The sequence below is a fragment of the Astatotilapia calliptera genome, chromosome 23, assembly GCF_964374335.1.
Source record: "Astatotilapia calliptera chromosome 23, fAstCal68.1, whole genome shotgun sequence".
NCBI classification, from domain to species: Eukaryota; Metazoa; Chordata; class Actinopteri; order Cichliformes; family Cichlidae; genus Astatotilapia; species Astatotilapia calliptera.
Genome location: NC_137443.1, coordinates 29,533,570 through 29,545,401, shown reverse-complemented (window position 1 = coordinate 29,545,401; position 11,832 = coordinate 29,533,570). Strand labels below are relative to the sequence as shown.

Genomic DNA, 11,832 nt, shown 5'->3' with positions numbered 1-11,832 from the left:
TTTGTCAATACTTTAAGTCACTTAAGCTTATTTCAAATGTGAACAAAAAAACTGCTGTACTATACTGTAAAATCAAAAAATACTTGCTCTTCTAATTTTCTTGCCTGTGTCAAAAGGTCTATGTTCCTTATTTCTTTACTCTAGAAACTTTTATTTTCTCCCTGTAAAGTTATGATGACTTGCTTCACCATCTTTATAATGTAAATTGTTACAATTCTGGTCTGTTTCCTTGACTTGTTTTGTATATGGAAATTTGTTTCAATAAAAAAAAAAAAAAAAAAAAAAAAGTAAGAGGCGGTTGCCAACCGCCGTTAAACAGGAAGAAGAAGCAGAAGAAGAAGAAGAAGCAGAAGAAGAAGAAGAAGGAGCGCGCCTAATCCAGAGTTCTACCTCAAACTGTCACGGTGGCACGGAGATTTTTATAGTAGAAGAGCTACTTGCTGCTTATTCAAGGTGAACTTGTGCTTCTTCATGGTGGTTTTATGACAGAGATAAGCAGGAAAAACGTGTGTCACTTCACAGCGTGTGTTTTAAAACTGCATTTCCGGTATCGGTATTTTTTTTGACAGCTCGAGGGGGGTGTGAGGAACTCTAAGGTAGCCTAACTTATGCTTTATCATTACACAGTGATGACGTGGTTGCTTGGTAATTGTAACTGATGTTTAACTTACCCATAAGCATAACATGTAAACAGCGTTTTTCACTGAATGACCTCTCCCAGCTCACAGTCACAGCATGACAGGAATGTGTGCAGATCTAGTCTGACAGTTGCTGTTGTAGGAAGTGTATTGATATAGTCATGTGTAATCTGTGCATGTAATGTTAATCTGCTGATTGTGTTCCTAATTAATGTGTGTAAGGAGTACAAACTCCCAAACAGTGTTACCTAGATTTGAGTTTGATTTTCTTTTATTTTGAAGGTCTGATCATTTGAAATTAGATCAAATATACACCTCTGCACAAGTGACTGATATAATACAGAATAATAGTTAAAACTGTATAAATATTTTTGCCAGTAATACCTGCTGGGAATTTGCTCACAGAGATGTTTCTTCCTTCTTTACACCGCAGGTGCGTCTTTGGTCCTCTGTCCTCATGACTCGGGTCTTCGTTTACGGCACTCTGAAGAAGGGGCAGCCCAACAACTACCGCATGTTCGACAGCAACAATGGAAAGGCCGAGTACCTGGGTTCGGCGTTCACCTCCCAGAAATACCCGTTAGTGATCACCACCAAGGACAACATCCCTTTCCTGCTCAACATCCCTGGCCAGGGTCACCGAGTGCACGGGGAGATCTACAAAGTGGATGACCAGATGCTGAAATTCCTGGACACTTTTAAAAGCGTCCCAACGTGGTACCAGCGGACGGTGGTCCAGCTGGAGGTGAAGGAGTGGGTGGGGAAGATGGAAGGAGAGGAGAAGGTGTCACCGGGGAGCATCATGGACGTGTTTGTGTACACCGCCACAACGTACGAGCCAGACTGGCGCTCGCTGCCGTGCTACGAGAACTACGACTCAGAGGGAGATCACGGGCTCAAATATAATACGGAAGAAAAGCTATAAAGGGACTGATCTCAGATCTAAGAAAAAGGCATTCATAAATGTTGATTTCTTTAATTACTTATGTCTATTTTATTTTCATTATTTGTCTTTAAATACAGCCTAGAGGCTGTATTTGTTGTACTTGTTACATTTGTTTAATTAACAATTAAAAAATAAATAAAATATTTTTTCCTTTGGCACTTTAGCGCCCTCTGTTGTTGTTCCGCTTTTATTTGGATTGTTTCCACGCGTGCGCAATGTAAGCTCGCTGTCTGACACATACTCCGGAACAGTAAGAGGCGGTAACGCTCCTTTAAGTTGTTTGCCAACCGCCATTAAACAAGAAGGAGAAGGAGAAGGAGCGCACCTAATCCAGAGTTCTTCCTCAAACTGTCACGGTGGCACGGAGATTTTTATAGTAGAAGAGCTACTTGCTGCTTATTCAAGGTGGGCTTGTGTTTCTTCATGGTGGTTTTATGACAGAGATAAGCAGGAAAAACGTGTGTCACTTCACAGCGTGTGTTTTAAAACTGCATTTCCGGTATCGGTATTTTTTTTGACAGCTCGAGGGGGGTGTGAGGAACTCTAAGGTAGCCTAACTTATGCTTTATCATTACACAGTGATGACGTGGTTGCTTGGTAATTGTAACCGATGTTTAACTTACCCATAAGCAGAGGCGGAGCCAGACATTTGAAATACCCGGGGCTTAGCCCTAAAGGGGCATGTGGGATTTTTTTTTCTTTTTTTTGGGGGGGGGGTCGAAATGACTGAAAGATTAATTGGCTCTGTTTTGAGTTTTGTTCAAAAAAGAATGACTTCATGTAGGGAAAAATATATATCACATATGCAGGACACCTTAAACTAGTTTTTTAATTAAGCAGCAAGGCAGAACAAAGTTGGGGCTTTATCAAGACATGAGGACTAAACCCCAATTCAACCAGACTCAGAACTGATCCAGAATTAAAAACAGGACTACAACAGTTCAAAATCAGGACTACTGAGGACTTAACCAAGACAGAACCAGAATCAGAACTAGATGATAGTAGCACTAAAAATCATCATAGACCTGCAGTACACTTATTTTTTTAATTCTACCAAAGTACAATATTTAGATTGAGAAAAGTTTATATAATTATTGAGCCTTGTTGTGCAAACAAGCCTGCATAACTTAATAAATGTAGAATTTGAAAAATTGTAAGCCTAAAAAGAAACACTAGGTACAAGATACATGAGTACCTATGATACGGTGATACTTTTGGTAAACAACCATTTGACTAACATGTATGTCTCACCTGCTCTTGTTCCACCTCTGTTCTGTCCTCATTCTCCATCTCCCTCTCTGCTCCTCTCTCTCCCTCTTTGTGCTGACAATCATCAAATATACAGTTGAAACCAGATATTTACATGCTCTACAGATAAAAACACAAACACTTATTTAAGGTAAAACCTCAAATTAGACTAAATGTTTAATTTATATGTGTTAACTTTAAGAGTAAAGAGAGAAACTATCTGTATTTCTTAATTGCAAATGACATCCAAATTGTATTCAAAACTGAGCCACACTTATGGAGCTCCACAATTCTTTTCCTGGTGTTTTGGTTGATATCTCTTGATTTTCCCATGTCACAGAAACAGGCTCTGTGTTTTGCCTTATATGCATCCACAGCTGTGCCACCAGTTTACTCACATGGACTCTACTAACCTATCAGAAGCTTCTTCAGCTCAGAATGGAATCGTCTGGAGTTTCTTATTAATTAACAATAAACTTAGTGTACATGTACTCCTAAATTTGATGAAAGTGCTAATAAATAGACAGCTCTCTCTTTATTCTGACATTTAACTAATTCAAAATATATTTCAATATTTATCTAAAACAAAAGTTTACTCTAAATTGATGTTGTACAGTAAAAATGTTTTATATTTTCTCCCTAAAGTGTATGTAAATATCTGGTTACAAATGTGAATATCCTGCTGTGTACTGAAATCCCTCTTGTTTTGCATAGAAATATACTGAACAACATACAAAGCATAATATATAAAATAACATTTACCTGAGTTTTTTCTTTGAAAAAACCCTCTAATGTCCATTCTTATATTTCAGTACATAACTGAAACCGATTTAGTCGGGGAGGGTAAGAACTGAAAATATGAAATAAACACGTAAGCTAAGACTCTCTAAAAAAATAGCATTTGTTCGGCTTTTCATTTCGCCATTTGTTGATTCACTTGAAGAGCAAGTAACGTAATATTGGTCAAGTGATCAGTTTGATATCAGTCTTTCGTGATGCACCGTCATATTTACATTATTTGTACGGTACGAATGATTTGCTTTGGTACCTGGTCAAACTTAAGCTCTCCTTAGTATGGCTGGCTCCGTTTCTCCAACAGCGCACTCACAGGCAGCAGCTGCCCCGCCCCCTCGCTCAGTCGCTTAGTGCCTGAGCGGATCATACCAATATCAGGGGGTATTCACACACAGTCGTAAATTCCCACAGTGTGCACTATGTGCTTTGAATATTGTGTGTACTTTTTGTTTTATACAGTTGTCAGCCAGGCATCTAACTATGAAAAAATTACACTCCAAAAGACCCCGGGCTTCTGACAAAAAGACCCGGGCTTAAGCCCAGTAAGCCACCCCCACGCTCCGCCCCTGCCCATAAGCATAACATGTAAACAGCGTTTTTCACTGAATGACCTCTCCCAGCTCACAGTCACAGCATGACAGGAATGTGTGCAGATCTAGTCTGACAGTTGCTGTTGTAGGAAGTGTATTGATATAGTCATGTGTAATCTGTGCATGTAATGTTAATCTGCTGATTGTGTTCCTAATTAATGTGTGTAAGGAGTACAAACTCCCAAACAGTGTTACCTAGATTTGAGTTTGATTTTCTTTTATTTTGAAGGTCTGATCATTTGAAATTAGATCAAATATACACCTCTGCACAAGTGACTGATATAATACAGAATAATAGTTAAAACTGTATAAATATTTTTGCCAGTAATACCTGCTGGGAATTTGCTCACACAGATGTTTCTTCCTTCTTTACACCGCAGGTGCGTCTTTGGTCCTCTGTCCTCATGACTCGGATCTTCGTTTACGGCACTCTGAAGAAGGGGCAGCCCAACAACTACCGCATGTTCGACAACAACAATGGAAAGGCCGAGTACCTGGGTTCGGCGTTCACCTCCCAGAAATACCCGTTAGTGATCACCACCAAGGACAACATCCCTTTCCTGCTCAACATCCCTGGCCAGGGTCACCGAGTGCACGGGGAGATCTACAAAGTGGATGACCAGATGCTGAAATTCCTGGACGATTTTGAAAGCGTCCCAACGTTGTACCAGCGGACAGTGGTCCAGCTGGAGGTGAAGGAGTGGGTGGGGAAGATGGAAGGAGAGGAGAAGGTGTCACCGGGGAGCATCATGGACGTGTTTGTGTACACCGCCACTACGTACGAGCCAGACTGGCGCTCGCTGCCGTGCTACGAGAACTACGACTCAGAGGGAGATCATGGGCTCAAATATAATACGGAAGAAAAGCTATAAAGGGACTGATCTCACCGTGCTGACACAACTGACAAATGGACCTCTATGTGGTGTTAGCAGAATGGGTGAAGGAGCTCTCAGGAAAACAACACCTGGACATGGGTGCTGTTTCCTGTCGTGTGTCAAATTGAAAGAAATCTCAAGAGAAATTAATTTTAATAGCAGATAGGCAGGCTTACAATCAAAGTAAGGATAGTGTAGAGAAGGAAAAGGGCACACTGTGCCACTGAAAGTTGCACATTAGTGATGTTGTTTACAAATTTGGTTTTCTTTTTATGGTTTATAATCATCTGGGAAGCATTATGATCAAACTGGAAGGCTTTTATTTTGGCGTATTGCTGTAACATGAATTGTATCTCTAACGCTAAATATTTTGGTTGGATGTCTGCTATGACACTACCGGTTTAAATGCTAAACACATGCACTTTTAATAATGCAAAGATACAGAACATACAGTAGCCATATATGCACATCCTTTCACATGTTGTGAATGGCTGCACTGTAAACACAGATACTGGCCATCTAGTTTCTCACTAATGTGAAAATATTAATAGAAAAGCTGATCTGCAGTTCAGTAATTGCACATGTATACTAAATATAAACTGTATGGGCAACGTTCTCTGAACCACGTGCACCCATTTGTCAGCAGCTAGCTTCCTCTTACAGGATAAAAGCATAGTTTTAGAAACTGACAAGCCTCCATGTCCCTGAGAAAATCACTCCAGCCTGATGCTGTGCACCTAGAAGAATATACTCCAAACCTTTCTCAGAAAAATGAAGATGTACTGTCAGATAAGCTTATTAACACTGACTTTTTACAGTTTACTACCGTTAACTTCCAGGTGAAGCTAATATGTAAGTGCCTTCAACCTGCATTCTTTTGAATGGCCAGCCTGTGCTTCTTAAAAATGTGATTGCATAGAACTGTGAGGAAATGACTCAGCTGCTTACTTGATTTATGACCTCACCAAAGAGTTTTTTGATGAGTGTGTGGTCTCAAAGAAAGTCTTATTTAATGGCATCTAGGTTAAGAAAGGCTTAGAAGAGGGTTGTCAAACATGAGGCCCAGGGGCCAGATTCAACCCGGCATGTGGGCTTTGGAAAGTTTTAAAGCTTTCCACAATGAGAAAGAGCTCAGATTCCTTTCCTATTCCTTTTTAAAAATTCTTTTCATTTACTACAGTAGAAAAAATGATTTGCACTTTAAATGTGTAGTTAAATGTGTTTATACTGACAGAAAGGAGATTTTCACTGAGTTTGACACTCTAGGCTTAGAGCATTTATATTACACAGATATGAACTCTGATTTTATACTAATCTGCAGACAATGTGTTTAATATTTACATTCTGCACATCTTTGTTTACCTCAAAAATAAAAATTCACCCTGATTTTTTTTGTATGATCTTCCATGTGCTGTGTTCATCCCCTCTAAGGGATAAACTCAATAAAAAGAGAAAAAAAGAAATTTTTGTATAAGTTTCATCTTGTTCCATATGAACACAATCTATTCATCTTTATTTTAAAATAGTAAAATCCATAAAACCTGAGGAATACTGAAGGTAATTGGCAATAAACCAGCAAAATCTCTGTTGGCTTTGGAAGAAGGTTTCAGGTGTTTTTCGAAACAAGAAAAAAAAGAATTAAGAATGACATAATTTTTAAAAAAAAAAACATTGCAGGATTTCTTATTGTGTCCAAACTTACATTACATTTAAGTCATCAAATTACATACAGATAGATTGTCATACAATTAAAAACACAATTATTGTGTCCACATTAGAGATGGACCGATCCAATATTATGTATTGGTATCGGTCCAATACTGACGTAAATTACTGGATCGGAAATCGGAGAGAAATAAAAAAAAATGTAATCCGATCCATTAAATATCAAAAAAGCACCTCACAAAACTTGCGACATGGCGTAACTCGGATCATAACCGTAGCACGTGACAGCAGTATGCCTCACGTGATAGAGTGGCTGTGTGTATTTGTAGCCTCGCTACCAATCCAGCATTTCATCTCCGAGGAAGTTATCCCAGTAAAGCAAGTGTTTAAGTTCATCTCTGAATGTTTGTAAACAGTAGCGGTTTTAGATACGGGCGGCATCACGGGCATCGGCAAAAAAAAAAAAATGCTCGTACTCATGCTGCCCCGACGTCAGCCAGCGCATATTGGGAATGGCATAAGCACCGATCGGTTTTCTATCGCCCATTTGCTGGGAGTAAGGGCGCCCTTCGTTTGCGAGCTGCTTGCAGCGCAGAGAGGAGAGGGCGGGGCTCCGGGGAGCAGCATCTAATAACCAACTCGCAATAAAACAAAATAAAAACAAACCAACAAACACGAAAACACCAGACATTATAATACAGACTTATAATTTGCACCGATGTTTTTTCGAAATTCTATACACGAAAAGTGAGCGCGAGAGCCCTCAGTGCGCCTGCTTGCTGCCGAAGTCAAAGTAAACTTTATTGTCATCTCCGCTACAGTCCAGTATATAGAGAGACGAGACGACAAGGCTCCAGTTACAGCAGTGCAAGTAAACAAACAATATATATAAGAAGAGTAAGAAAATAAACATACACTTTAGGACCAGGGGTAAAGGGATCAATAACAATTTAAAATTTACAGTTTGATGATTTAAAGTCTCACACACAACCTGTCGAAAGGGGAGGGGGGGGGGGCTGCTTCCAAATAGAGCACATTTCATTTATAATGTTGTAAATCCAAGCCCATTATGTATTCATGATTTGAATCCTGGGTTGTGCGAAATCTCAGAAATGCACCCTAGACAAAGCGAATCTGTGAACTAAGGTGGAGGTGTGTTAGGTTATGTTGTGATGATCCTTGGGTTGTGGGATGGGTGTTTATACTGGAGTGCAAAATTAAAACCAGTGGAAGATGGATAAGAAAAGTTCAAAGCCATCAGGTCCTCAGTTTAGAAAAAAGAGAAAAGAAGAGGAGGCGAAACGAGAAAAAGATACAGGTAAGCAGATGTGTCATTGGATAATGGCAGGTCATCCTGAAACAATCAGAATCAGAATACTTTATTAATCCCTATGTGGGTTACAGTTGCTCCAAGAAGAAATGGTAAAAATAGTAACAGTAACAGAGGGAGTGTTCGCCCAGGGCGCCAAACAGGCTAGGACCGCCACTGTTTGTAAAGCATTCCTGCATTAACCTTTACAACCGATATATGGAGCGACTGCCTCTTCTCTCTCCCTCCCTTTCCTGTTGCTACTTCAATCATGAAACTGATCAATGATCAGCTGATCGGCTTTTCTGTCGCAAGTCCATCTCTCTTACTTGTCTATCGCCCACTTGTTAGAATGTATTTATTATTACTTTCTACACCAGGATTCTTTTCTACGTAGCTGACGGCTGGTAACTGTACAGGGGCGGATCTAGCAAAGTTTAGCCAGGGGGGCCGATAGGGCATTAACAGTGAAAAGGGGGCACAAAGACATACTTTTCTTTCTTATTCTCATTTAAAATGTCTAGCTTTTAATAAAAAAATATCCGAATCTTACACCCAAAGTTTTAATCTGATGTAAAATGTGTAGAAGTCCATTACTGTATATAGTAACTATTAAGTCTAATATACCCTAGTAAGCTATAGTACTTTTTTCTTTGGGAAGATACCATCTGTGCAGTCTGCAGTTCTGTTGAAGAAAGATGTTGAATCTATTTAATTATTCTTGAAAAATAATTGATTTCTGTGCATTTTTTTTCACACTGCATCAAATTAAAGTTGATTACGTCAATTAAGCATCATGGTTCCCTATTTTTTTTTTTTTTTTTTTTTTTTTTTTGCTGGGAGTTTTAGAATCCTATTAGTTAGGTTGCTTACTCTTTAAAATACCAGAATAGGGAGGATGGAGCAAGTTTAAGTTTATTAGATTGATCAGTTTTGCTGAACTATGAAATATTTTGGGTGCAGTGCATTTTTTGCATACAGGTATAACAGAATAGCTTTAGTGTTTTTTTTTAACTTGAGTATGAACTTATACAAAAAGCAGCAAGATATTTAAAAAAGTTTTATTGATTAAAAAACACACTATATCGGATTCATATAGTTTTTCAGCAGATATCCAAATTTATGATATCAGTATAGGACATGAAAAGGTGGTATCGTGCCATCTCTAGTCCACATGCACACAGCTTTCTACATAAAGTTTATTTCCAATCTTAAGACACTTTTCATCCATTTCAGAAATATAAAATATTATAAAGCACTGGCCAAATATCAGTGAAACAGAGGAGTGCTCGGAGAAAGTGAGGCCAAAGGGATTCAGATCCTTCGCCCGCGCTCGGGTACGCCTTTTCTCTCGCTTTGGTGGAAGAAAAAAATAACACAATGTGGCGCTCCAGGCTGACAAGGACAAATGGAAAAATTACACATAGAATTACATTGTGGATGACTGCAGACCGTTTTTGCTAATCAAACACTAATGGTGTGGAAAGTGTAATAATAAGGTGAAGAGAGAAGACCTCTGAGTGGAGTCTGTGTAAGGAGTCAGAGGTAATAATTAGTGTCCGCTTGTGCAGCTGGAAGAGTCTTTCCTGGTGTTTGTGCAGTCGAGATCTTCACTCAAGAGAGTATGAGGTGGAGGAATCAATTCAATCCAATTCCATTTTATTTATATAGCGCCAAATCACAACAAAAGTCGCCTCAAGGCGCTTCATAGGTACAGAGAAAAACCCAACAAATATGACCCCCTATGAGCAAGCACTTTGGCGACAGTGGGAAGGAAAAACTCCCTTTTAACAGGAAGAAACCTCCAGTAGAACCAGGCTCAGGGAGGGGCGGGGCCATCTGCTACGACCGGTTGGGGTGAAAGAAGGAAAACAGGATGAAAGACATGCTGTGGAAGAGAGAGAGAGAGATTAATAACCGATATGATTCAATGCAGAGAGGTCTATTAACACATACTGAGTGAGAAAGGTGACTGGAAAGGAAAAACTCAATGCATCATAGGAATCCCCGGCAGCCCATTGCAGCATAACTAAGGGAGGATTCAGGGTCACCTGGTCCAGCCCTAACTATATGCTTTAGCAAAAAGGAAAGTTTTAAGCCTAATCTTAAAAGTAGAGATAGTGTCTGTCTCCTGAATCCAAACTGGAAGCTGGTTCCACAGAAGAGGGGCCTGAAAACTGAAGGCTCTCCCTCCCATTCTACTTTTAAATACAACTAGTAGGCCTGCAGAGCGAGAGCGAAGTGCTCTAATAGGGTGATATGATACTACAAGGTCATTAAGATAAGATGGGGCCTGATTATTTAAGACCTTGTATGTGAGGAGCAGGATTTTGAATTCAATTCTGGATTTAACAGGGAGCCAATGAAGGGAAGCCAAAACAGGAGAAATATGCTCTCTCTTTCTAGTCCCTGTCAGTACTCTTGCTGCAGCATTTTGGATTAGCTGAAGGCTTTTCAGTGAGTTTTTTGGACATCCTGATAATAATGAATTACAGTAGTCCAGCCTGGAAGTAATAAATGCATGAACTAGTTTTTCAGCGTCACTAAGAGACAGGATATTTCTAACTTTAGAGATGTTGTGCAAATGGAAGAAAGCAGTCTTACATATTTGTTTAATATGCGCGTTGAAGGACATGTCCTGGTCAAAAATGACTCCAAGGTTCCTCACAGTGTTACTGGAGGCCAAGGTAATGCCATCCAGAGTAAGAATCTGGTTAGATACCATATTTCTAAGATTTTCACGGCCGAGTACAATAACCTCAGTTTTATCTGAATTAAGAAGCAGAAAGTTAGCAGCCATCCAGGTCTTTATTTCTTTAAGACATTCCTGCAGTTTAACTAATTGGTGTGTGTTACCTGGCTTCATGGATAGATAGAGTTGCGGGTCATCTGCATAGCAGTGAAAATTTATGCTGTGCCTTCTAATGATGCTGCCTAGGGGAAGCATGTATAATGTAAATAGAATTGGTCCTAGCACTGAACCCTGTGGAACTCCATAATTGACCTTGTGTGTGAAGAGGACTCTCCATTTACATGTACAAATTGGAGTCTATTAGATAGATATGATACAAACCACTGCAGTGCAGTACCTGTAATACCTACAGCATGTTCTAATCACTCTGATAGGATATTATGGTCGACAGTATTGAACGCTGCACTAAGGTCTAGCAGGACAAGCACAGAGATGAGTCCACTGTCAGAGGCCATAAGAAGATCATTTGTGAGTGATGTTCGATTCGCGAACGAATCGTTCAATACTCGAGAATCACTTTACTGACTCGTGAATCATGATTCACAAGCCCAACTGACTCACTGACTCATCCCTGTTGCTGTTAGCAAACTAATTTCATTAGTAGAAATATATCTAGCTTATAATTAAAATTGTGGGGGGGAACAACAGCCAGTTTTGTAACAAAAGCATTTCTGCCCTGAACTGGAAGAAAAAATCCTGAGTAGATCACATCAAGAAAATAGCTCCGAGGTTCAGAGTAGCATTGCTCTGCTAACATGCTAACAACACATTTGAGCTACTCACCCCCTCCCTTCCTGTGCTCAATCGTAAGCATAAGCGAATCACTCAGGACTCACTAACCCCCTCCCTCCTGTGCTGAATCATAGAGCGAACGAACCACTCAGGACTCACTCACCCCCTCCCTCCTGTGCCGAATCATAGAGCGAGCGAACCACTCAGGACTCACTAACCCCCTCCCTCCTGTGCTGAATCATAGAGCGAACGAACCACTCAGGACTCACTAACCCCCTCCCT

General features: G+C 39.9%; 2 protein-coding genes across 3 annotated transcripts; both read left to right on the top strand.

Annotated features, from left to right (window-relative positions):
* Positions 1 to 286: 286 nt before the first annotated feature.
* Positions 287 to 1,742, top strand: LOC145424520 (gamma-glutamylaminecyclotransferase B-like). Of its 2 annotated transcripts, none has more exons than XM_080297905.1 (2): positions 287 to 453; positions 1,072 to 1,742. In XM_080297905.1, the coding sequence occupies exon 2, from the start codon at positions 1,096 to 1,098 to the stop codon at positions 1,561 to 1,563; it is 468 nt and encodes a 155-aa protein (XP_080154031.1). In that variant the 5' UTR covers positions 287 to 453; positions 1,072 to 1,095; the 3' UTR covers positions 1,564 to 1,742. The 2 variants fall into 2 exon arrangements, with proteins under 2 accessions (XP_080154031.1, XP_080154032.1); XM_080297906.1 differs by having other exon boundaries at positions 376 to 596.
* A 32-nt stretch (positions 1,743 to 1,774) lies between these two features.
* Positions 1,775 to 6,555, top strand: LOC113016870 (gamma-glutamylaminecyclotransferase B-like). Its single transcript, XM_080297907.1, has 2 exons — positions 1,775 to 1,989; positions 4,598 to 6,555. The coding sequence occupies exon 2, from the start codon at positions 4,622 to 4,624 to the stop codon at positions 5,087 to 5,089; it is 468 nt and encodes a 155-aa protein (XP_080154033.1). The 5' UTR covers positions 1,775 to 1,989; positions 4,598 to 4,621; the 3' UTR covers positions 5,090 to 6,555.
* Positions 6,556 to 11,832: the final 5,277 nt, after the last annotated feature.

Excerpts from the sequence above, each read along its gene's own strand:
- LOC145424520 (XM_080297905.1), top strand. The coding sequence starts at position 1,096 with ATGACTCGGGTCTTCGTTTACGGCACTCTGAAGAAGGGGCAGCCCAAC.
- LOC113016870 (XM_080297907.1), top strand. The coding sequence starts at position 4,622 with ATGACTCGGATCTTCGTTTACGGCACTCTGAAGAAGGGGCAGCCCAAC.